The sequence below is a fragment of the Adiantum capillus-veneris genome, chromosome 27 (genome assembly GCF_014529385.1).
Source record: "Adiantum capillus-veneris isolate H3 chromosome 27, ASM1452938v2, whole genome shotgun sequence".
NCBI classification, from domain to species: Eukaryota; Viridiplantae; Streptophyta; class Polypodiopsida; order Polypodiales; family Pteridaceae; genus Adiantum; species Adiantum capillus-veneris.
The window spans coordinates 76,109,163-76,131,044 of record NC_140957.1 but is presented as its reverse complement, the minus strand read 5'-3'; the positions used below and the strand labels follow the sequence as shown (position 1 = coordinate 76,131,044).

General features: G+C 43.0%; 1 protein-coding gene across 1 annotated transcript; it reads right to left on the bottom strand.

The window, feature by feature from the left end:
* Nucleotides 1-777: 777 nt before the first annotated feature.
* Nucleotides 778-3,167, bottom strand: LOC147422214 (uncharacterized). The gene is made up of 5 exons (XM_086503382.1): nt 3,135-3,167; nt 2,853-2,969; nt 1,695-1,709; nt 1,094-1,418; nt 778-984 (listed from the first exon to the last, which is right to left on the bottom strand). Exons 1-5 carry the CDS (start codon nt 3,165-3,167, stop codon nt 905-907), a joined length of 570 nt encoding a protein of 189 aa, XP_086359508.1. The 3' UTR covers nt 778-904.
* Nucleotides 3,168-21,882: the final 18,715 nt, after the last annotated feature.

The following is a 21,882-nucleotide window of genomic DNA, read 5'->3' as shown; positions in this document are numbered from 1 at the left end:
CAAGTGTATCAACACCCTGCCATCTTTGGCCCTCTCTCCACCTCCTCGTAGAGTTCTCCACTTCCCATCATGTCTTAACAAGATGAAGATGCACCAAGCTTCTACCAAGAGATTCAGGGTTACAAGCACTGGATTGCACCTTGATAATTCCCTCTGCCTTGTGCCCATCTGTGCTCACCGTTTACTCGATGCAGCCTTCAGGTTGAGTCTCAACATCCAGAAAGACACAGCTTTTAAAACAAGTTCATAAACAACCAAAAGGTTGCAGTCTGAGGTTCAACAAAATCCAATTTTCAGCCTCATTACTACCTACCACTTTATGGGGCAGTGATCACATAATTTGAAGCCCTTGATCAATTTAAACTACGAATCCAATGCGGTAAGAATCAAGAACCATCTCAATTTGTTCTTACTTCACTTTTTTTTCCTTTTGTTATTGTCATGATTAGCTGTAACAAGTGATAAAATCACAAGGCCTGCCATGAAGTGATGCAACTACAACACACGTGGAAGTAAAGAAAACTAGACAGAGTGCAAATTGGCATCCTCATTTAGATCTAAAATTAAGACATTACTTCTGTCAACTAAAACTAAGACCAGCATGGTGTCGATGTTGAGCTGCCTTCCAGATGCAAGCAAAAGTGTTTAAATTGCAGAGAGACCCTTGATTTGCATCTAATTCACATAACCTATGGCCTCGTCCATGTTGTGCATTCCCAACAAAAAGTGCACTCCAAGAGATGATTTCCCAGCCTAAAAAGGCTTTATGTGCACTGTAAACAGTTCATGGTTTCCTGGAAGCAAGTCCAAAAGTTAACATTAGTCAAAATTGAAACCATATTTACTTGTATTTTGAGAGAAGTCTAGATTTTGATTATGCTAAAAGTAGTCTGTAGCTACCCCATTAATGCAATCCAAGATAAGCATTCCAATGCGAAAGCCTTGGCTCCACAATTGTTGACAACAACCCAAAGATTTTGAGCCCTACCCATAATAAGACAAACCCTCCAATAAGCACAACCCAAACCCAAGGGATGCATTTTGGACTGGAAGCTCTTCAAAAAACAACTGTGCATTCGAGAATAAACCACACTTGTTATCATGTCAATCAAAGCCTTGGCGAGCACAACAGGATGGAAGAGCTCGGGTATCTGAGGATGCTGCCGATGATGCGATGCAGGAAGTAGAACAACCAGCAATGCCATGCCAAAAATAGCCAAGCGAGGTATACCTGCAGCAGTATACATAATATACAAGAAAACTGATAAATCAAGAAATGAATTTATTAGGTGATAGAAGAGGATTTGTCTAGTATGCAACTGCAGCAGTACATTCCCACTTGCTCTTGCTTGCTTATACGAAGGCACAATGGGTGTCCCTGTACCTTGAGGCTCCACGGGTGGTTGTTGGGTGGGGTCCTGTTTATTGTGAATGCACATGAAAAAAAGAAATTTGTGCAGGTTTATGAGTTTTAACTCATCAAGTACCTAATGCTAGAATGACGACAATTATACCTTGAAATCATGAGTCATCGCACTGCTGACGGCCAACTCTCGATGTCCACAACAATTCCATGACACTAAAAAGGATGACCAAAAGAGGAGAGAAATAGGGGTGGAGCTTTCTTGGTGCACTTTGTGCCGATTCGTCTCTTCTTAGCCCTCACATGATGATTCTTCACACTCTCAACATACGCATGAGTGCAAAAGCTATGAGAATTCCCGTAGCAATGTTGTTGGTCCATGACAACACAGTAAAATGGTTATGATTAATGGATACACCACATGCACCATCATTGATGCATCTCTTAGATGTCTTGTTATATTTTGATACATAGGCACAAGGTGGCAGGGTTCACTACATAGACATGGATTGTTTTCAAAACCTCTTGTTGGAGAGTAGAAGCCATTGCATTTCATTGAAATTGGAGAAATGAACGGGTAATAGACCTTGAAGGAAGCTGTTTTTTAAAAGCTCAAGTTTAGAAGGAGAACTCTCACTTTGGATAGCAGTTCTATCTCTTTTGGAATCTATCCCATTAACTCCTTGTACCACAATATCAACAAGCTCCCCAAGTTCCATAGGCACCCAATCCCAAGAGGTATCGCGCCACCATTAGATGATAGAAACTGAGGTCCAACACCTTGAGATTGCAGTAAGTAGAAAGAGTAACTAGTAGAATTACTCCTACAAACCCATTATTAGGGAGCATCAACTTCTCCAAGACAGATCGTATACAGCACAAATACATAGCAAACATTTTTCAAGTTATATGGATGGAACGTGTGTAGGACACTCAATTAGTAGACACAATTTTCTGTGTAATTCTATAGAAATCAGTATTTTGTGAAGAAAGCCAGGCCACTCATTTTCTACAAGTCCTTCATACAGCAGATAGCCTATGGTGAGCTCTTATGTGCATAACCCTAGAGTTTTCTCGTCTTGTATTCTTGGTTGCAAGCTGCATCATGCTGTAAAAATCTGTACTATTAGATAGAGTTGGCTCTTGTAAAAAGTGGCTCCCGCATCATGATCTACAAGTGTTTTTGCTACTCATGGCAATCAATATTTTAGCAACTGGTTATATATTTGGCTGTTGCTCCTAATGTGATTCAAAATTCATCCTCCAGATGATGTGACAGAATTTGAGGCACTTTTGAATCACTTGGGCAATGATGATATTGCATCTGCAACTTCTAAAAGAGTTTGCTAGGATCACTTTCAACTACACAATAGGTCGACAATATGAATGGTAACTGACCGGCTTGGGTGTGTCGAATTGAATATCGCAGTATTGTGCCTGCTAGTGATGTGATGGAAGCTAGCGTGCAATGGCAAAGAACTTTGAGTACCTTATTTTTTGCTTTCCAATCTGTTATAAGCACTGGATCACTTGCTTTTTTGTTCTCCATGAATCTCTTATGTTGCAGCAGGACATTGCGAGTTAATGATTGAGTTTTCACGACAGACTGCACAGAGAAAATTTGCCAAAAACATGCACAGTGCGGCATCGCTAACTAATGAAGGAGTAAATTGAGAGTACCTAAACAAATGATTTCAACAAAAACTTGCGAAACATGCACGGTGCCTCCTCAACTAATAATTTTATGCGACAATTATAACTTGAGGATTACCTGGTGCACTCTCATGCACACCTTTGCTCGCATGATTATCAAGGAGTGACCTGTTGGATGAGCATTTTATTCCCCTTCGTATAGCTCTGCGGCTGGGGCTTTGCCTTTGTTAGTCTTCAATGTAAGATCAACAGGTAGGCCTCATTGACTGACAGCAGAACCTGAAGATGAAAAGTTATACTTTGGGCGTGGGAGATGTGTTATAAGAGTACATCCTTCAGATCAGCTTGAAGTCCCAGTACGCTTTCAGCAACGAGACTTACTGGATGCGACATTTCTTCAACTAAGGCATCTACAGCCAGAGCTTATCTTTGCCATTGGATGCTAGCTAGGTAAGCGCTGCAACAAGGTCACGCGGAGACTCAAGATTTCTAGAGGCAAGCTTTGCTTTGCATAGCAGAGAAAGGTGTAGAGGAACAAAGGCCAGCACGTCAGCTCATCTCCATTTCAATCTCTCACCCGATGGAATCGTTCCGTTGTTGCAACCATTTCGTCATATTGAATGTGCAGCCAGTGTAAACTCAGACCTCACCAACAGAAAATGTCGTACCCTGGGATAGGATGCAAGGCAATGCTCGAGCAATCAGTGTGTCTCCAATTTATGATCTAAAAACAGTAGCTTGGGGGGCCAACATAGAAAGAGAGCTCGGCCAGCTGCAGAGCCATCCTTCACAAATTCGGAACTGTCACAAACACGCGTGTTTAAGAAGTAGATATTTGCACCTGCTCCTCTCACATTTTGTCCATAGCAGAAACATCGACGATGCCAAGCTGCTGGAGAAGAAGGGCCCAATAGCGCATTCCAGTGCCTATCTCCACAGTCTTCCCATCGGAAGCACCCTAGCGTCATCGAAGCACGCCTCACATCATCATGAGGGTGACTATAATTATAGGGAAAATTACCAAAATACCCCTCTAATTTGAGGAAATTTCCAAAATACCCCTCAAATTTCAAAAATTTCCAAAATACCCTTGTATCTATTTTGGTTGGAATGTTCAAGATTTTCTAATCTTCATTTGTTTTTGACAATTGAGATTCGTTTTTGAGTGCTCAGCATGTAATTTGTCACCATTTACAATCGCAAAAAAAGCAATTATGTCTAAAAATAATGAAGCAATTCATCTCCAAAGCCTACGTAACCAACTCAAATTGTAGTTTTAGCATCTTGTACGATAAACAATCACTCTTCTTGTGAAGACCTACAGAAAAATTTATTTTTCGAGAAATTAAGTCTCCCAACCAGGGGTATTTTGGGAATTTTTGAAATTTGAAGGGTATTTTGGGAATTTTCTCAAATTAGAGGGGTATTTTGGTAATTTCCCCATAATTATATTTCCAAACGTGATGTAACTCTTCCATATCTCTCCATGATAAAAATTCTAATCATTGCCTGTAATAAGTGATTCCTTCTGATTCAACCAATGGAAGTTTTTCTTTTTGAAATTTATTTTCCTATAAAAGCTTAGTATTTTTAGCCTGGCCTTTGTCCATTGGGCAGGCCAAAAATTTCCTCCCTCGAGTTGGCCGCCAACCTTTCTATGCCAACACCTAACTAGCAAAGGTGGTGACTAAGGAAATGAGCATTCAATTTCTATTTCAAAACTCAAGACATGCTCATCATCATTAGATTTACACACTCTTCATTTAAATGAGTGTCCACTATCTTATTTTAACCAATCATCATTTATGGCTTATCAAACAAGTGATAAAATCACAAGGCTTGCCAAGCATGATAAAAAAAATAAAATTTGACATGCAATTTTTCAAGCCCCTTTTCATATGCTCTGTATAATGCAATCAACTATATAATTTGACATATATAATGTTAACTTAAAGATATAAATACAAAAAATGACAGACAATTTTGAGATTGTTTTGATAGGCAAAATAGCCTTTGACAAAAAAAACTAGGCATCAATTTTAGGCCTTGATCTGAAACTAGATCCCACTTTAAAATCACTACGTCTCTAAGCTCTTTAAAAAAAAACATAAGCACATAAAATTGAATTAAAAAAGCACCCTTAAGTTCTACACCCTAAGTTTTAGATCCCTATGTTGTACACCCCACTTTAAAAATTCTACATTTTTAAGCTCTAAAACCCTTTTTACAAATTTAAAACTGTAGATCCCGAAGTTGTAAATCCCACTTTAAAAGCTTTAAAGTTCTAAGTCCTAAAACTCTATCGTTTCAGAATGACACTCCCCTACTTGTGGATCCATGTAACATTTTCACTTTTTTTAATTCAAAGTTTTACTTCTAATAAAACAAGTGATAAGATCACAAGGCGTGCCTGTGGAGCTCCAAATTGATAAAAAGATAATCAATATATTATTTAATATGTTATCATTTCAAGCTATTACATTGTGACATTAAGAACTACAATTATTTGTTGTCCTATTTTTGCAATGAAAATGTGGAAGCATGGCAATCACCGCATACAAATATTGTTTAATATTATATAATGGACAATATGTTGATACAACACTTTTGATGAAGGCAAAAATTAACTCTATTGCAGGGAGTAAAGCTTTAAGCTTAGATTTTGTGGTAGAAAGCATCGCCCTGGTGCAATGACAGGTAATCTACCCTCAACGAGTAAGATTATCATATTTTCAAGTATGCCAACCAATTTCTCCTTGGTCCAATGTGAAGCAAAAAAATGTGAAGCTCACTGACATAACAACAAGTATTACTGAGTACTAAGGCACCCACAATTTAACAATGCCCTTTAATTCCAGATTAGACTGCAAACAGAGCATCAAAAAAGGGGATTGTGAGAGAGAGAGAGAGAGAGAGAGAGAGAGAGAGTTCCAATGCAACATCCTACAGGAGGTCAAAGTTTCTGATCTAGCTTACCCACATGCATGGCACACATGCAATCTGGCAATGACAGCAGGCCAGACAATCACAATATAATCCAAAGAAACGAGTAAAAGCAAATTAAAAAAAGGCAAGCTAGCTGAAAAACTACCACCCCTAAATGCAATATCACCACAACTGCTCCCACTTTGAGCACCAACTATTTACATCGAACTTAAACATCCATATAGAAGATCAGATGGGGCCATTTGAATGACTAGTGCATACATCTTGCACTTTGCAGACGAGGAAGAAAGCAAAGCATCATACTTTTCCTTGCCATCCCCGGAGAGCTTTGTATGTGCTGAATGACCTAGGACAACCCAAACATGGGCAGTTACCACTCCAAAAAAGAAGCGACCTGCTGAAAATTCTTGCCATCAGCACCATCACAAGTTTTCCTTCAAAAGTGCCTCTAATTGTCCAACAGTACTGGGAGGCTCCAATGTGCCCGAGAAGCTAGCATGCTCAGGATTGCTAGGCCTCGACCAAAACAGTCCTTTCTTAAGTTCTTCGGGAGGAAGCGAACCTTTGACAACTTGCTGAGAGATCGAACCATTGAAGCTAGTAAGCATTCCTGGCCCCTTCTCGAACTTTTATGCTAGAAGACAACCCCCATACCATTTCTTCCGCCCATTCAGCTCATCATCGTCCTCCTTGGATAACAGCTCTCAAATGTTTTTCTCTTGATTGATTTCACCCTCTCCCTCTCTCTCTCTCTCTCTCTCTCTCTCTCTCTTTTTGCATGTGCAGGGTGCGCAGTAGGTGGCTGCTCATTGTAATAGGTAAGGGGCAGATCAGGGCGGTTAGTCTGGCCAACTAGCCGTGAGGCCAGCCCAAACATACTTTGGGCCATTTCTGGGATCCATAGAAAGGGCAGTCGTATAATAGAGAGCACGGCAGACAGACACATAAAGAAAATCCTGAATTCCAGAACCCTGTGCTGCATGTATCTTCTATGACCGATGTCCCAACACCCAGCAAGCACTGGCCTAAGCTACAGCAGATTCTTCCGGCCATCAGATCATAGAGTGCCCATTTGGTAACCCCAACGTCCTCTAATAGATGAGGGACAGGGTCTCTTTCATTAATGAATGTGAACATCTGCCTTGAAAACCCTTGATGCAGGTTAATGAAGTCCTGCACAGCCTCCGCATCGCAGAAATGAGGGGACCCAAATGCGATGGACATGGGGCACTCACTCAAAAAATCGGCCTCCAGCCATGTGATGCTGGAGGTTGTGACCACGAACTTGATGAGGGCTAGATGGGCTAATGCGCCTCCAAGGCTCTGGCCGCAAAAGATGAGACGGTTAATCTGCTGCTCCCGTATAAATTTGCAGAGAGGCAACATGGAAGGGAGGATTTCTTCCAGTCTCTGAATGAAGCCGCCATGGTATTGTCCAGACACTCCGCCCTTGAGGAAGCCCATGTAGTTGCTCAGGCGATTGTGATTGATGTCAAGGTCAACGAGCAAATCTGCAAAGGTCTGAGTGCCGGGAATGGCCACATATAGAATGACGTCAGAGGTGCCGTACATTGGCGTCCTTGGCCACGGCCAAGACCAGGTTATGAACGCCAGAGGCGCTCTCACGGTTGGGAAAGAGGACCTTTGTGAAGTGAAGCTGGTGCTTCTTGAGCTCATCTCTACACCAAGGGGCGTTGTGGTATGTGCAGGCAGATGCAATCACCGCTCGCTGCGTGTCCTGCTCTTGGTTTACAAGATTTTGGCTTTAAGAGAGCGCCATCAAACGAAAGAAAGCCAAACTGGAGTGCTGTATATGAGCAGAATCCTTTACAGATGATGAGCAGAAAATGGCAGGTTGCACGTTCCACACCTCCTTCTCGGGCCCCGATCTGCAACGCTGTGTGTGTACACACATAAGAACCTTGTGTGTGTACACACAGACGAACCTTCCCCCAAGCAAATGCCACAGTGCGGTGTGCCAACTCTCCATGTCTCTCGACCCAGATTACGAGGGGCTGCATCATTTTCTTGCAATGCACTTGCGTGCCCACCGCCCAGTGCCCGCTAACTTAGCTAAAAACGAGAGAGTGCGAGAGAATCTCTCCAAAATGGCGCACTCTTATTATAAATATTTTACTCTCTAAAACCTTTTGATTTTTTACAAACCGGACAGCTAGTGAGTCGTCATGGAGGGTGCACGAAAAAAGAGGAGCCATACTCTAATTTGGAGCACATTCAATAATATAATCTTGGAAAAAATATTATCTGAATATCTTTTGAGAAAAAACATGGCATTGTCATCCACTCTCTGTCACTCTTAACTGTCATCATTAGAGTTACACACTTTTCATTTAAATGAGTACCCACTATCTTAATTCAACCAATCAACATTTTTGGCTTAGCAAAAAATGCTTAAAAATACAACTCAATTATTTTTTCTATTTTAGTCATCAGAAGGACATTGCATTGCTATAGCCTTTGCCTTTTGGGCATGCCAAAAAAAACTCTAAGTTCTCATTGGATCATTGGAGACCTTACTTTAAAAGTTCTACATCTTTAAGTTCTAAATTTAGCTTTAAAATCTCTAAAAATAAAAATAAAAAATCTTTAAAGGTTAAAGCCCTAAATTATAAATTCCTTCCATAAAGTTTTCACTAACAAAAATGATAACTTTAGTCTATTACCTCAAGTTTCAAAGGGTGAACCAAATTCTCAAAATGAAAAGGTGGGTAAAAAAACTTCTCAAATTTCAAAATGAAAAGGTGACTCTTCTAGATTTGTGGAGGCTCTAAGGCTTTATCATTTAACATGCAAGGCTGTCAATCTTTCATGCTTCCAAAGGCATTGAGCAACCCAAAATCTTTTCCTTCATATATGAAAGTTCATTTCATATTTCAAAACTTAAGACATGTCCATCGTTAGATTTACACAATTCATTTCAATGAGTGTCCACTATCTTATTTCAACCAATCAACATTTTTGACCTATCAAAAAATGCTTAAAAATACAACTCAACCTTTTTTATATTTTAGTCAGCAAAAAGAGAAGGCAACGCTATAGCCTTGCTCTTTGGGCAGGCCAAAAACGCTTCAAAATGTAACTCAATTTTTTTTTCTATTTTAGTCAGCAAAAAGAGAAGGAATGTCTATAGCCTTTGCCCTTTGGGCAAAACAAAAAGGATTGTTGTCTTTTGAAATATACGTTGGTACACATGTGGATATTACTACCCTACCCAATAAGGGAGAGTAAATGGTAGTCCCCCTAGTCTATAGTCGACGTGATAATATCATTTACTTTTATACTAGTAGCAACAATGCAATCTTTTTGGGTACACCGGTTTCATCTTTGACTAGCTAGGAAGTATATTACAGTTTCATGTTGCAGCTGCTTACTTTCTTAGCCTCGATATTTTCTCATGATGATACCAACACTAATGAGGCATTGAATGTTGAATATCAAGCATGTGGTGGTGTTTTCATAGGTTGTGTATGGGCAACAAAACACGGATTCACCCTATCAGCAAGATCTATCTTCCTTGGCTTCCTAGCCCAACCAAAAATCGTAAAATGCATGCTAGGGGTTGCCAGTGCTTGTTGCACTGCTCCAGGATAAGTTGACAATGAAAATTATTGAGGTCCCTTTGGAACCTGTTTTATATAAAATGTTGATTGCTAGCATGGATTTTGGTTGTAATGATTTTATTGCAATGTCATACATTTTCTATAAACCTCGAAAGAAATACGCACAAGCTGACAAAAAAAAGAACAATTTTTCTAGCGTGGAATCCGGTTGCAATAATGAGATTTCAAATATTGTTACAATGTTATCTATACAGAACATTTGCTACAAGCCTCAAGAGAAATAGACACAGATTGATAGAAAAAGATAAAAGTTTTTATAGCCACAAGGGGACCATTTCAACCTCTTAGCTATTTAGGAGGCATAGAAAACTCATAATTTCCTTGGAAAAGTCACTCTTTCCCTCTCTCTTGTTGTTGCTCCCCGTCATTACTGCATGAGATTTTAAAAGTAGTGTCAATATACAAAGGGAACTATCAAAATTTCTTTAAAAATGTACAAAGGAAACTATCACATGTTCTAAAAATAACATTATTTTGAAATTAGTGTTAGTGAACAAAATCTTAATGAAATTAGTGTCATTGTACAACGAAAACTATCAAAATTTTGAAATTAGTGTCAATGTACAAAGAAAACTATCAAAATTTTGAAATTAGTGCCAATGTGCAAAGGAAACTATCAAAATTTAAAAAACCTACGACCTGTATATATATTACAGACTAGGTCAAGTCAACTATACAAGCCCCGTAGAATGGGGGGTATATGGGTGCTTTAGAATTTGTAGATAGGGGGTTGGGTTAAGGCTATGGGGTCTGTAGATAGAGGGTTTTTCCCATATGGTTGCACACAAGTGACATCACTCCCTATATATGAGTGAATCCCCCAGGGGCCGTGCCCCTACTGGAGCATACTGGTTGCCCTATAATAATAAGTTTTTGCTTTAGATTACCAAACCTTGCATTACCTCTTCCCCTTTCGTTTACACCCCATAGCCTCTCTTTCCCACCTCTCAAACCATACTCTTTGGTTCTTGCAACATGCAAATTCCACGACTGTCGCACGGTCATTGCTTTTATCAACTCATACCCATTGGCATAGCTTTTGCATTGCTGCTCTTATTTCATCATGTTCATCATGTTCACATTGCCTGTTCAGACCTTTCATTCGCCTTAAGGGGGAAAGATCTTGAAGGTCTCTTGGGACGACAATGAATTTCTATTTTTTTAATAAAACAAGACATCCATAGAGATAGAGCTTCATGCGACTCGTCCATCATTAAGATATCCATTGAGAGAGTGCTTCATGTGTCTTATCCACCACTATGAATCTCTAGCTTGTGAAGTCGGTCTTGCTCAAGAAATCACGGAGAAGCATTCCATCAGTCATGTATTTAAGGATAATTCAATTGGAAGTACAATCCTCAAGCCAAATTGAGTAGCACACATCATGGCCAAGATTCACCCCATCTCGTGTGCTACACATGCAGCTAAACTCAAGGCCGCCACTCTCATGGGTTGTGTGCACCCATTCTTCTTCCCACCCTTGGTATACCCTGTCTCATTAAGGTATAGGGGTATTTGAGTTGTCTTGCTTGGACTCCTTTCTCCCATGATGACAAGGACTTAATGATTATTGATGGCACCTTTCAATATGGGAAGATCAAGAGCAGTCTTGCAATTGTAGTAGGGATGACCTTGCATCTTGTTGCTCCAGTTTCGTATCCTTGTACCCATGTCTCTACAACAACTTAGCTTTGATGAAATCAATTTGGTATGCGCTGCTCCAAAACTCAGCAACCCCTCCTCTATGCAAAAACTACACAAAAGCTGCGGGTCTCGCTTACCATATCTCTATGATAACAATTTTTAGCTTTAAAAATCTTTCTTCAATGAAAGTGGCATAGGTCTCCTTCCAACATTCGGTATCCGGATTGTGTTGTTTATGCAGGAATGACAAGCATGATAGATCCTTATACTTTTAGCTACAAAGAATGGGATCTAGTAAAACAAAAGGAAATGGAATCTCTTCAAAAGAATGAGGAGTAAGGTCCTCAACCGACAGAGCCCTTATTTGAAAATCTTTGTTGGATCTTGTTTTTGCAACGGTTTCTTTCCCCAGGACATGTAAGATTAACTTTTCTTACACGGCTATTTGGGGGAGAGAGAGAGAGAGAGAGAGAGAGAGAGAGAGGTAATAACATAATTCATTGCTTTTAGTGCAAAATGATGTTGTTGTTATACCCGGAATCAATGTCTATGTCAAACTTGAATTCTATGAAGTTCTCATTAGGGATTGCACTAGAAGGGTGGAGGAGAACAACAAGCGGAAGCCTTGTATAGAAACTATAAAGCTTATGGATTCATGGGTAAATATGTTGTTTGACACAGTTTATGCGTTCTCGTCTTCGGTCAAACAGGTGGGATGGCATCCAAACGACTTATCGCAAAAGATCAATGGTGTCTACGTGGGAATGTGCCAAGTGCACCATGAATTTTTCACATTCATCGACAGTCTTTTATACCACTGGTTTTTTACATGCAACGAATATTGTGTTTAAACATGAACGATCTACAAATATAAAACTTAGGTTTACAATTCGTACATGGGCTACGACGTACTGCAATAAGAACTACTTTACATGCTGAGAAAGAACCCAAAAGTGTGGACTATTAAACTATATTTTGGATTGTATTAAGTCTTGTATTTGTCATTGACTGTATTAAACTATATTAGGCTTCATCACTTTCTCTTTGATTGTAAGCTCTGTCACTTTTGGTTTCTTTCTCAACATGTACACCAACTTCTCTTGAGATACACCGAAGCTTGAGATACACCGTAGCCCATGCACAAATTACAAACCTAAGTCTATATTTGTAGATCCTTCGTGTTTAAAGACGATACTCGTTGCACGAAAAAAAATTAGTCATATAAAAGACTCTGTTGACGACTTTGAAAATTGCATGGTGTAGTTAGCACATTGCCACGTAGACACCATCAACCTTTTGCGATAGGTCATTTGAACGCCATCCCACCCGTATGATAAAAAATGAGAACACATAAATTGCACCATAGAGCATATCCATCATAAGCTCTATAGCTTTTGCACAAACCTTCTGCTTGTTGTCCTCCTCCACCCTTCTAGTGCAATCCCTAATGAGAACTTTGTAAAATTCAAGTTTGACATATACATAAGTTATGGATATAATAGCAACCTAATTCTGCACAAAAGCAATGAATTGTGTTATTACCCCTCTCTCGCTCTCTCGCACACTCTCCCCCCCCCCCCAAACAGCTGTGTAAGAAAAGTTAACATTACATGTCATGCGAAAGAAAATCGTTGCAAAAACGAGATCCAACAAAGATTCCAAATAAGAGCTTCGTCAGTTGGGGACCATACTCTTCATTCTTCCGAAGAGATTGTGTTCCTTTTAGTTTTGCTAGATACCATTCTTCATAGCTAAAAACATAAAGATTTGTCATATTTGTCATTCTTATATAAACAACAAAAACCATGGGTGTGTGTAATGTGCATTCCTGCATAAACAACAAAATCCATGGGTGTGTATACGCATTACCAGATGATAACGAGCTGATGTTGGCAATATGCTTAATACTCCTTCTCTCTACGTCTGCTGAGTTGGATTCAATTGACTAGCAAAACAAAACATACATCTGGAAACAACCCATCCATGACTCTCACAAAGGGTCAGCTTCAATGCCATCTAGTTAGAACAGTTGTAGTCCATAGAGATCGTACACACTTTATAGGAAAAATACATCAATTTGGTAGTTGAAATGAGCTCATGACAGATTGGCAGAACAACTTTTTGGAACCCAGTTGAAATGCTCACGCACGATCAAGCAAGATGACATTCAAAAAGATCGGCCCAATAGCCCAAACAAGGTAAAATAGTCATTAGCCTAACATGTTGGAAGTCTGCAGATGAAATCAGCTAACAGCTGACTCCCAAAACAACCCACCAAAGATAGTTACAAATGGGCTCACAAGTGCCTGCCCAACACTCACAAACTGGTTATCAGATTAGCCCAATAGATTGCATAAGGGAGAAAGAAGCTGCATGCCTCTCATGTAGAGAGAGCCATTCGCTGCTGGGACGCAAGGACTGCCTTGAGTACTGACCCATCAAGCAAGCAGATCGTGAAGCTTCTCTCTTTTGTGGGAACCTTGCCATCTTTGCAACATACAATCATCCCTTTTTGGATGCTCTCACCAAAGAGGGTGACATGACGATTAAGCAAGTCGACTCTGCTCCACCCGGGGCATGTCTGAGCAATAACAGAAGGAGGGCATGGCATGTATGGCGTCAAATGCTCTCCAATGGATCGAGGATGAGAGTTTTGCTACAACAATGAGGACAATGTATTAGAGGCTTTCTTTGAAAGCGGACTTGATTCCGTCCACGCTGATGCTTGCATTGCAAAACACTAGTAGTGGGATCTTTAGATGGTGGTAGGTTGGTCTCGGGAACCTGTTCCTTGCTGGCTCCACTTGCTTCTAGTCTCAGATCTCATCAAAACAAAGCAAGAGGAAAGAATATATGTTACCATCTTTCAAATGAGAGATAAAGACAAGGGCCTGACAAATGGTTTGAAATTATTGTGTATTTATGAACATTGAAATGTTTTTTACAACAATGTAACAAAAATTATCTTTGTCTTCAAGAACTTTTCGTATCTTCAGAGCTTCCAAAATTTTTGAATGACATCGATAGCCCAAGCACTTTCTTAGCTTACACCCTTTAGGGTGGTGCTTCTTGTTTGGCTTACACCCTATAGGGTAGCGCACTCGTCATATCCGGTAGCACCAAACACCGACTCTCCTTCATAATAAAGTCTCAGCTCTCACTCTTTCAAATATGGCCCAAAAGACCTCTCCCTCGTCTCTATTTGGTAGCCCCTGCAAGGAGAGCTTCTCTCTCTCTCTCTCTCTCTCTCTCTCTCGTCCTACTAGCTCTCAAACAACTGGCACTATATATAGCATAGCTAAATCTCTCTTTCTTCATCACAAACACAAACTATTTACATAATCTCTTACTCGTTCTTGCTCTCTTACTGTGTCACTCACTCTCTTTGTATTGCTCACACAGGACCCCTACATCACTCCTTCAAGCTCGCAAATGTCAACATCTTCCTCCTCATGTAGGGAGTACCAAACTCACGATGGGAAGTCTCTCTATCTCCTAGTTTATGCAAAGAGTCGCTCTCTCTCAACTCCAGCACTACACAGGCCGAGGCTCTCTCTCTCTCTCTTCAATTGCCTGCAGAGAAGGTTACTTCCCTCATCTTGCTCTGCTATAGCAATAAAATCTATCATCCTGCTCTCCCTCTTGCTCTTGTTTATCATGCAAAAACTCTCTAGTTCTTTCACTGTAGAGAGCTATTTCTCTCTCTCTCTCTCTCTCTCTCTCTCTCTCTCTCTCTCTCTGTGTGTGTGTGTCTCTCTCTCTCTCTAATGATGCACATGGCAGCGCTATCTTCTTTATGGGGAGCACACACACCATGGAGGTAGCCCCCGTTTGGATCTTACCACTCCTCACACTCCCCCATTCACTGTCACGACCCATCTCTCCAAAGGGTGGTAGCTACTCTCATGCCGTTTCAGAGCTGCTCCACAAATCGTCAAAAAAACTATATTAAAACACTTTATTTTTTCTTCAAAGGCCTCTTTAGACTCCCAATGGAGAAGAACAAAAAGCCTGACACATGGTGTGAAATTATTGTGTAATTATGAACGTTGAAATTGTTTTTACGACAAATGTAACAAAACTTATCTTTGTCTTCCAGAAATTTTTGTATCTTCAGAGCTTTGAGAAATTTTGAATGACGTTGGTGCACCCAAAACATGTCGATGCCAGATATGGGCTCGTGCAAGGCTATGGATGCATACAGGTGCACGTAGTGGTGTTGGGGCAGGTGTTTAAAGCCATAGCAGCGAGAGGATAGCGGAAATGTATGCTTAAAGCGGCTTTTTAGGCCAAAGGTGCAGCTGAGTAGTCCAGATGGGATGACAGGTCGAGATGTACGAAATGCCAAAACAATGTCTTGAAAGGTAGTGCTCACTGTGCTCTAGAAGTCGGTCCAAACGGCTCGTCAAACGGAGCCTCGGGGTTCTAGATATTGCAGTTTAAAGAAAGGATGTGTAGCAGATCCCCGACGGGCAGCGCAGATGGGGACAAGTGGCCCGGGCCGGTGTTAGTGCATACACGTGTAGAGCTTGAGTTATGGGGCATGCCGGTCTTCTCCGATTGTGAATCGAAGCTTTGGTTAGCAAGTTAAGGTCAGTTGAAGATTTTTCGGGGATCGAGTCTGAGCCCACTTGCCCGCAAGGGAGTATGTGCCATTTGGCAGTTTTTCGGCCTCGCCAAGGTTCTTGGGGGGTAGTGTGCACTATGTAGAGCTAGTCGGAGTTGACGACACTTGAGTCGGAGTCCAAAGCATGGAGGCAAGTTTGGCCGAGGTCGGCAGTTCGTAGCGAACGTGGATGGTCGGATGCTTTTTTCCATGTTTGGGACATGCCGTTTGAGGCCGTGAGGCGATCTGAATGAAGTGGAGTTCATGGGGTGTGGTAAGAGCAAGCCGGAACTCCAATTTAGAATGGTCGAACAAGCTGACGAAAAGTGTGTACGTGTGAGCACCGACAGCATGCGCAGCGAGTACTTGGGGAAGTTTTTTTTGAAAATGCAAAAGTTGAATGGTGGGAGTTCTGGGGGGAAGAAGGGAAAAGCCAAAGGTTAAGCTTTAAGGCTAAGAAGGGAATGGCAAAGGTATAAGGTGCAGACCCAAAAAAAAAAAGTGCGCTGCCTGAAAAGCCACTCTTTTTGGAAAGTTTGAAACAAAGAAAACAAGCAATAAGGAAAGGGAGCAACGACGGCCCCTTGGGGTTTAAGAAAGAAAGGGAGTTAGTTTTTGAGGGGGGTTTTTTTTTGGGTGTTCGCTCGTTTGAAGGCGAAGAGCTGTTTGTTCGTTTAGAGCCATGGAGAGCTCACGAAGAGCAGTGGCCATGGAAACCTTCAGGCTGGGCTTGAGCGGGGCTCGTTCTTTCGTGTATTTTGGTCCACGCCAGTTGCGGCGATGAAGATTGTACAGTTTTTTTTGGTGTGCCTATGAAAGAGAAAGCTCCAATTGCAGTGGATTTTTTGCTTCGTCTTGCCCCCCTTCCCCCCTTCTCTTCTGCTCTCGTGTGTGTGTGTGCGGGCGTGTCGGCAAGGGTGTGCCGCCCCGACGAAGTGTTGCAGAGAGAGAGAGAGTGTGTGTGGTGTTTTGCATGTGTGGGAGAGCGCAGAGGCTACTGCATTGGAGTGTGCAGGTTGTGTGAGTTAGTGTGCGTCCGTGTGAGCAGGTGTGCACGCAGAGTTTGGTAAAAAGTGCGAGTTGAAGGTGCTCGCCAAGTGGATTGGGGTGTAGTGTGTGCCCTGGGCTATAGGAGGCAACCGTGTTAGCGTGCTGGGTGCATCCCCCATTCCCCCTCTCCATCTTCTGATGCCCCCACGGAGGAGCGCGCTGATAGCTCCCCGGTGATGTGATTTGAAGTAAAGATGTGGCAAAGCAGTGGCCCGATCTTCAGCGGAAGCGAGGATGCAGATGACTGGCTGGCGGATTTTGAGTTGTTCCTACTATCATTGCAGATGACAGGTGATGAAGACAAGGTGCGTACGGTGCCCTTGGTGCTGCGAGGAAAAGCAAAGCTATGGTTTGATGGTTTGCGAGTAGCAGACAAATAGGTTTGGACAGGTTTTCGAGAGCAGTTTCTGCTGCGGTTTCGTAAGGTGTTATCGATTGATGAAGTGGAAGCGCAGATCAAAGGCCTGCGGCAAGATGTGAGTGCTAATTTTGAGGTTTTTGTGGCCGAGTTCGAAGCTTGTTGGAAGCAATTGGTGGCTATCACCAATGTGGTCAATGGGGATTGCTTCAAGATGGAAAAGTTTCTTGCGTGTTTGCATCCTGTGGTTAGAGAAAAGGTGGTTGATGACGAGCCTAGGTGCTATGGTGAAGCGGTCCAAGTGGCCAGGGTTAAGAGCCGCAAAGTGAAAAGGAAAGTGGAGCTTGGCTTGCTTAAGCCGGTAGAGTGTGCGCCGATTGTGGCAGCAGCAGGATGTTCTTTGGATAGGTCAAGGATGGTGCGAATGGTACGAAGTGTGCAGCCAGTGGAGGTAAGGCCGATGGCCAGTTTTGCTTGTGTGTAAGTGCCTGTTTGCAGGATGCTAGTGCCAATGGTGGATGCGCTTGCCAACGAGGGCGAGCAATGTGTTGAGGAGAGCCTGTGTGTGGAAAAGATAGTAGATACCAAGTGCCAAGTGCAGCTTGAGGAGATGGTAGAGCCTGTTCTTGTGGAGGGTTTGCTTGAGAAAGTGGCAGATTGTGGCCGAGATGCCAGGAGTTTGGAGCTTGATTATAAGAGTGTGCAGGGCCAAGTTGGCGGTGCTCAAGCCTTTGTGGAGATTAAGAGTGAGGATGTAGATACCGAGTCGGCCTATGACAATGGTGATGAGAGTTCGAGCTCGAGCTTATGGGAGGCAGGTGAAGAGGACGAGTCCACGTCCGATGGCAAGGAGACAGACTCCAGTGAGCTTGAGATGGTGTAGATAAAGCTGCCTCGCTATGTGCATGAAGAGGTGATGGTTGCCACTGTGGCTGAGGAGCAGGAGGAAGTGCCCAAGCTTGAGGATGATGGTATGCAGATAAAGGTCTTGTGTGGCACCATGCTAATGGTGATGTTGGTTAAAGTGGCCGTACAATGGGCTTTGGTCATGAGACAGGTAAGGAGCTTGGACAGAGAGGAAGCTGCCATGGTTGTGGAAAGTGAGCAGGTTACAGAGGATGGTCTGCAGGAGGCATTGGTTGAGCCATGTGGCTCTGTTTGCATGGATGAGCCTGAGGAGCCAATGGTCGAGGCCACCACAGGTTTGGAGTGCAATGAGATGGTGCCAGTAGAGAGGCCTTTGGGTGATGAGCAGGTGCATTTGGCCATGGATGAGGAAGAGCAGGCTATGGATGCGTGAAGCCATCAATGGAGGTGTGCACTTGGATGTTGAAGGCCATGCTTGTGAGTACAGCTGTGCAGTGGGCAATACGCCAGTTGCATGAGTCTGTGGAGGGTGCCTCCACTTTACATGGTTGGGAGGGGAGGTCAGGTTTGTCAGGTTTGTATGCTGATGTTGGTGCCAGTGTTGGTATGGCCGTTGGGCAAAGTGGCGAGCACGGAGGTGCTCTTATGGATGCTTGGATGCCAGTAGCTGCATGGAGCAGTGAGGAGATGTTGGGTGCATTTTATATGCACTATTGGGTTGGCATTTGGGAGCAGTTCTATAGGGAGCTGTTGCTTGTAGATGAAAATGACCAATGCCAGGTGTTTGATCCTGGTGGATGATAGTGGATAAAGTAGGGGGTTGGGCAACCCGCCTAAGGCAAGGCCAGCAGCAGCAACAACTATGTATATATTATACATACAGGTTGTGGTGTGGCTTGAGGTTTGCTCAGTGTTGGTGTGGTTATGCCGTTTTGGTATGAAACGAGTATGCTTTTGGTTGAGCATAAATGCTCAACAAGGGGGTGGGCAATGATGGTGCACCCAAAACATGTCGATGCCAGATACGGGCTCGTGCAAGGCTATGGATGCATACAGGTGCACGTAGTGGTGTTGGGGCAGGTGTTTAAAGCCATAGCAACGAGAGGATAGCGGAAATGTATGCTTAAAGCGGCTTTTTAGGCCAAAGGTGCAGCTGAGTAGTCCAGATGGGATGACAGGTCGAGATGTACGAAATGCCAAAACAATGTCTTGAAAGGTAGTGCTCACTGTGCTCTAGAAGTCGGTCCAAACGGCTCGTCAAACGGAGCCCCTGGGTTCTAGATATTGCAGTTTAAAGAAAGGATGTGTAGCAGATCCCCGACGGGCAGCGCAGATGGGGACAAGTGGCCCGGGCCGGTGTTAGTGCATACACGTGTAGAGCTTGAGTTATGGGGCATGCCGGTCTTCTCCGATTGTGAATCGAAGCTCTGGTTAGCAAGTTAAGATCAGTTGAAGATTTTTCGGGGACCGAGTCTGAGCTCACTTGCCCGCAAGGGAGTATGTGCCATTTGGCAGTTTTTCGGCCTCGCCAAGGTTCTTGGGGGGTAGTGTGCACTATGTAGAGCTAGTCGGAGTCGATGACACTTGAGTTGGAGTCCGAAGCATGGAGGCATGTTTGGCCGAGGTTGGCAGTTCGTAGCGAACGTGGATGATCGGATGCTTTTTTCCATGTTTGGGACATGCCGTTTAAGGCCGTGAGGCGATCTGAATGAAGTGAGTTCATGGGGTGTGGTAAGAGCAAGCCGGAACTCCAATATAGAATGGTCCAACAAGCTGACGAAAAGTGTGTACGTGTGAGCACCAACACCATGCGCAGCGAGTACTTGGGGATTTTTTTTCTGAAAATGCAAAAGTTGAATGGTGGGAGTTCTGGGGGGAAGAAGGGAAAAGCCAAAGGTTAAGCTTTAAGGCTAAGAAGGGAATGGCAAAGGTATAAGGTGCAGACCCAAAAAAAAAGTGCGCTTCCTGAAAAGCCACTCTTTCTGGAAAGTTTGAAACAAAGAAAAAAAAGCAGTAAGGAAAGGGAGCAACTACGGCGCCGCCGTCGTTGTCCCTTGGGATTTAAGAAAGATTGGGATTTAAGAAAGAAGGGGAGTTAGTTTTTGAGGGGGTTTTTTTTTTGGGTGTTCGCTCGTTTGAAGTCGAAGAGCTGCTTGTTCGTTTGGAGCCATGGAGAGTTCACGAAGAGCAGTGGCCATGGAAACTTTCAGGTTGGACTTGAGCGGGGCTCGCCCTTTCGTGTGTTTTGATCCACGCCGGTTGCGGCGATGAAGATTGTACAATTTTTTTGGTGTGTCTATGAAAGAGAAAGCCCCAATTGCAGTGGATTTTTTGCTTCGTCTCGCCCCCCTTCCCCCCTTCTCTTCTGCTCTCGTGTGTGTGTGTGCGGACATGTCGGCAAGGGTGTGCCGCCTCGACGAAGTGTTGCAGAGAGAGAGAGAGAGAGAGAGAGAGAGAGAGAGAGAGAGAGAGAGAGAGAGTGGTGTTTTGCATGTGTGGGAGAGCACAGAGGCTACTGCATTGGAGTGTGCAGGTTGTGTGAGTTAGTGTGCGTTCGTGTGAGCGCATGTGCGCGCAGAGTCTGGTGAAAAGTGCGAGTTGAAGGTGCTCGCCAAGTGGATTGAGGTGTAGTGTGTGCCTTGAGCTATAGGAGACAACCGTGTTAGCGTGCTGGGTGCATCCCCCATTCCCCCTCTCCAACGTTGATAACCCAAGCAATTCAAGGCTTACACCCTATAGGTCAGAACTTCTATTTGGATTACACCCTGTAGGGCAGTGCATCTACTCTTGGCTTACACCCTATAGGACAACGCACTCATCATATCAGGTAGCACCAAACACTCGCTCCCTCTCACAATAAGGTCTCATCTCACTCTATCAAATATGTCCCAGAAGACCTCTCCCTCTATCTCCCTTTCTCTCTCTCTCTCTCTCTCTCAAACTCCACACAATGCATCGCTTCATTCTTATAGTCCCCTCCTTAGACTCAGGCTCCCATCTCTTGCTTGCTAAGTAAACCCCTAAAATTCTTCTCACTCTTTCCCTTGCTTTATAGGCAATGAGCAAAATTACTCTCTCTCTCTCTCAGTTTTCAGAAATGTCGCAGGCAAACTCACCCTCTGGTCGACTCCTTCTCTCTTGTTGCATGTGGACTCACATGAGCCTCTCGCCCTTCCTATTGGGCTATAGAGTACACCGCTCAAGACTTTACTACTCTCTCTTGCAAAATAGCGTCCGTAGATTGCTTTAATGACTTGCTCACAACCTCCACTTTAGAGCAAGCATGGAATCCTTCTTCTCTCTCTCTCTCTCTCTCTCTCTCTCTCTCTCTGCTCCTCATCCTCTCGGCCGTCTGCATGCCAGCAACCCCTCATGCACACCTCTCTCGTCAAAGGGTGGTGGTTCCTCTTCAGGGTTGGGTGGTGGCCCTTTGATATTCTTAAGAAAAACATAATCATACACATTTAATAAAAAACTTTTTCCTTGTTAATATGGAGCACTTGGACGAGTCCAGTCCTTTTTGAAATCTCCTTGCTCCCTCGTACATGTGCTCACCCATGGTAATGAACATGCCAACATACACACAAAAATGAGGTGCCTCTTTATAACAGCCTTCACTTGATTTGTCATGATCATAATCCACAACCTTCACTTTGAAAGCAACTTCATCTTTTAGAGTTGTTTGCAACCTTCACTCAAACTTCTGCACCACCGTGAAACATAGAAGGCACGATCACGTCGATGTCATCCAGTT

Excerpts from the sequence above, each read along its gene's own strand:
- LOC147422214 (XM_086503382.1), bottom strand. The coding sequence starts at position 3,167 with ATGCGAGCAAAGGTGTGCATGAGAGTGCACCAG. Across the intron at positions 2,970-3,134 it reads TGTGCATGAGAGTGCACCAG|TCTGTCGTGAAAACTCAATC; the intron begins GTAATCCTCAAG and ends TTCTCTGTGCAG. Across the intron at positions 985-1,093 it reads TTTGATTGACATGATAACAA|GGCTCAAAATCTTTGGGTTG; the intron begins GTGTGGTTTATT and ends TATTATGGGTAG.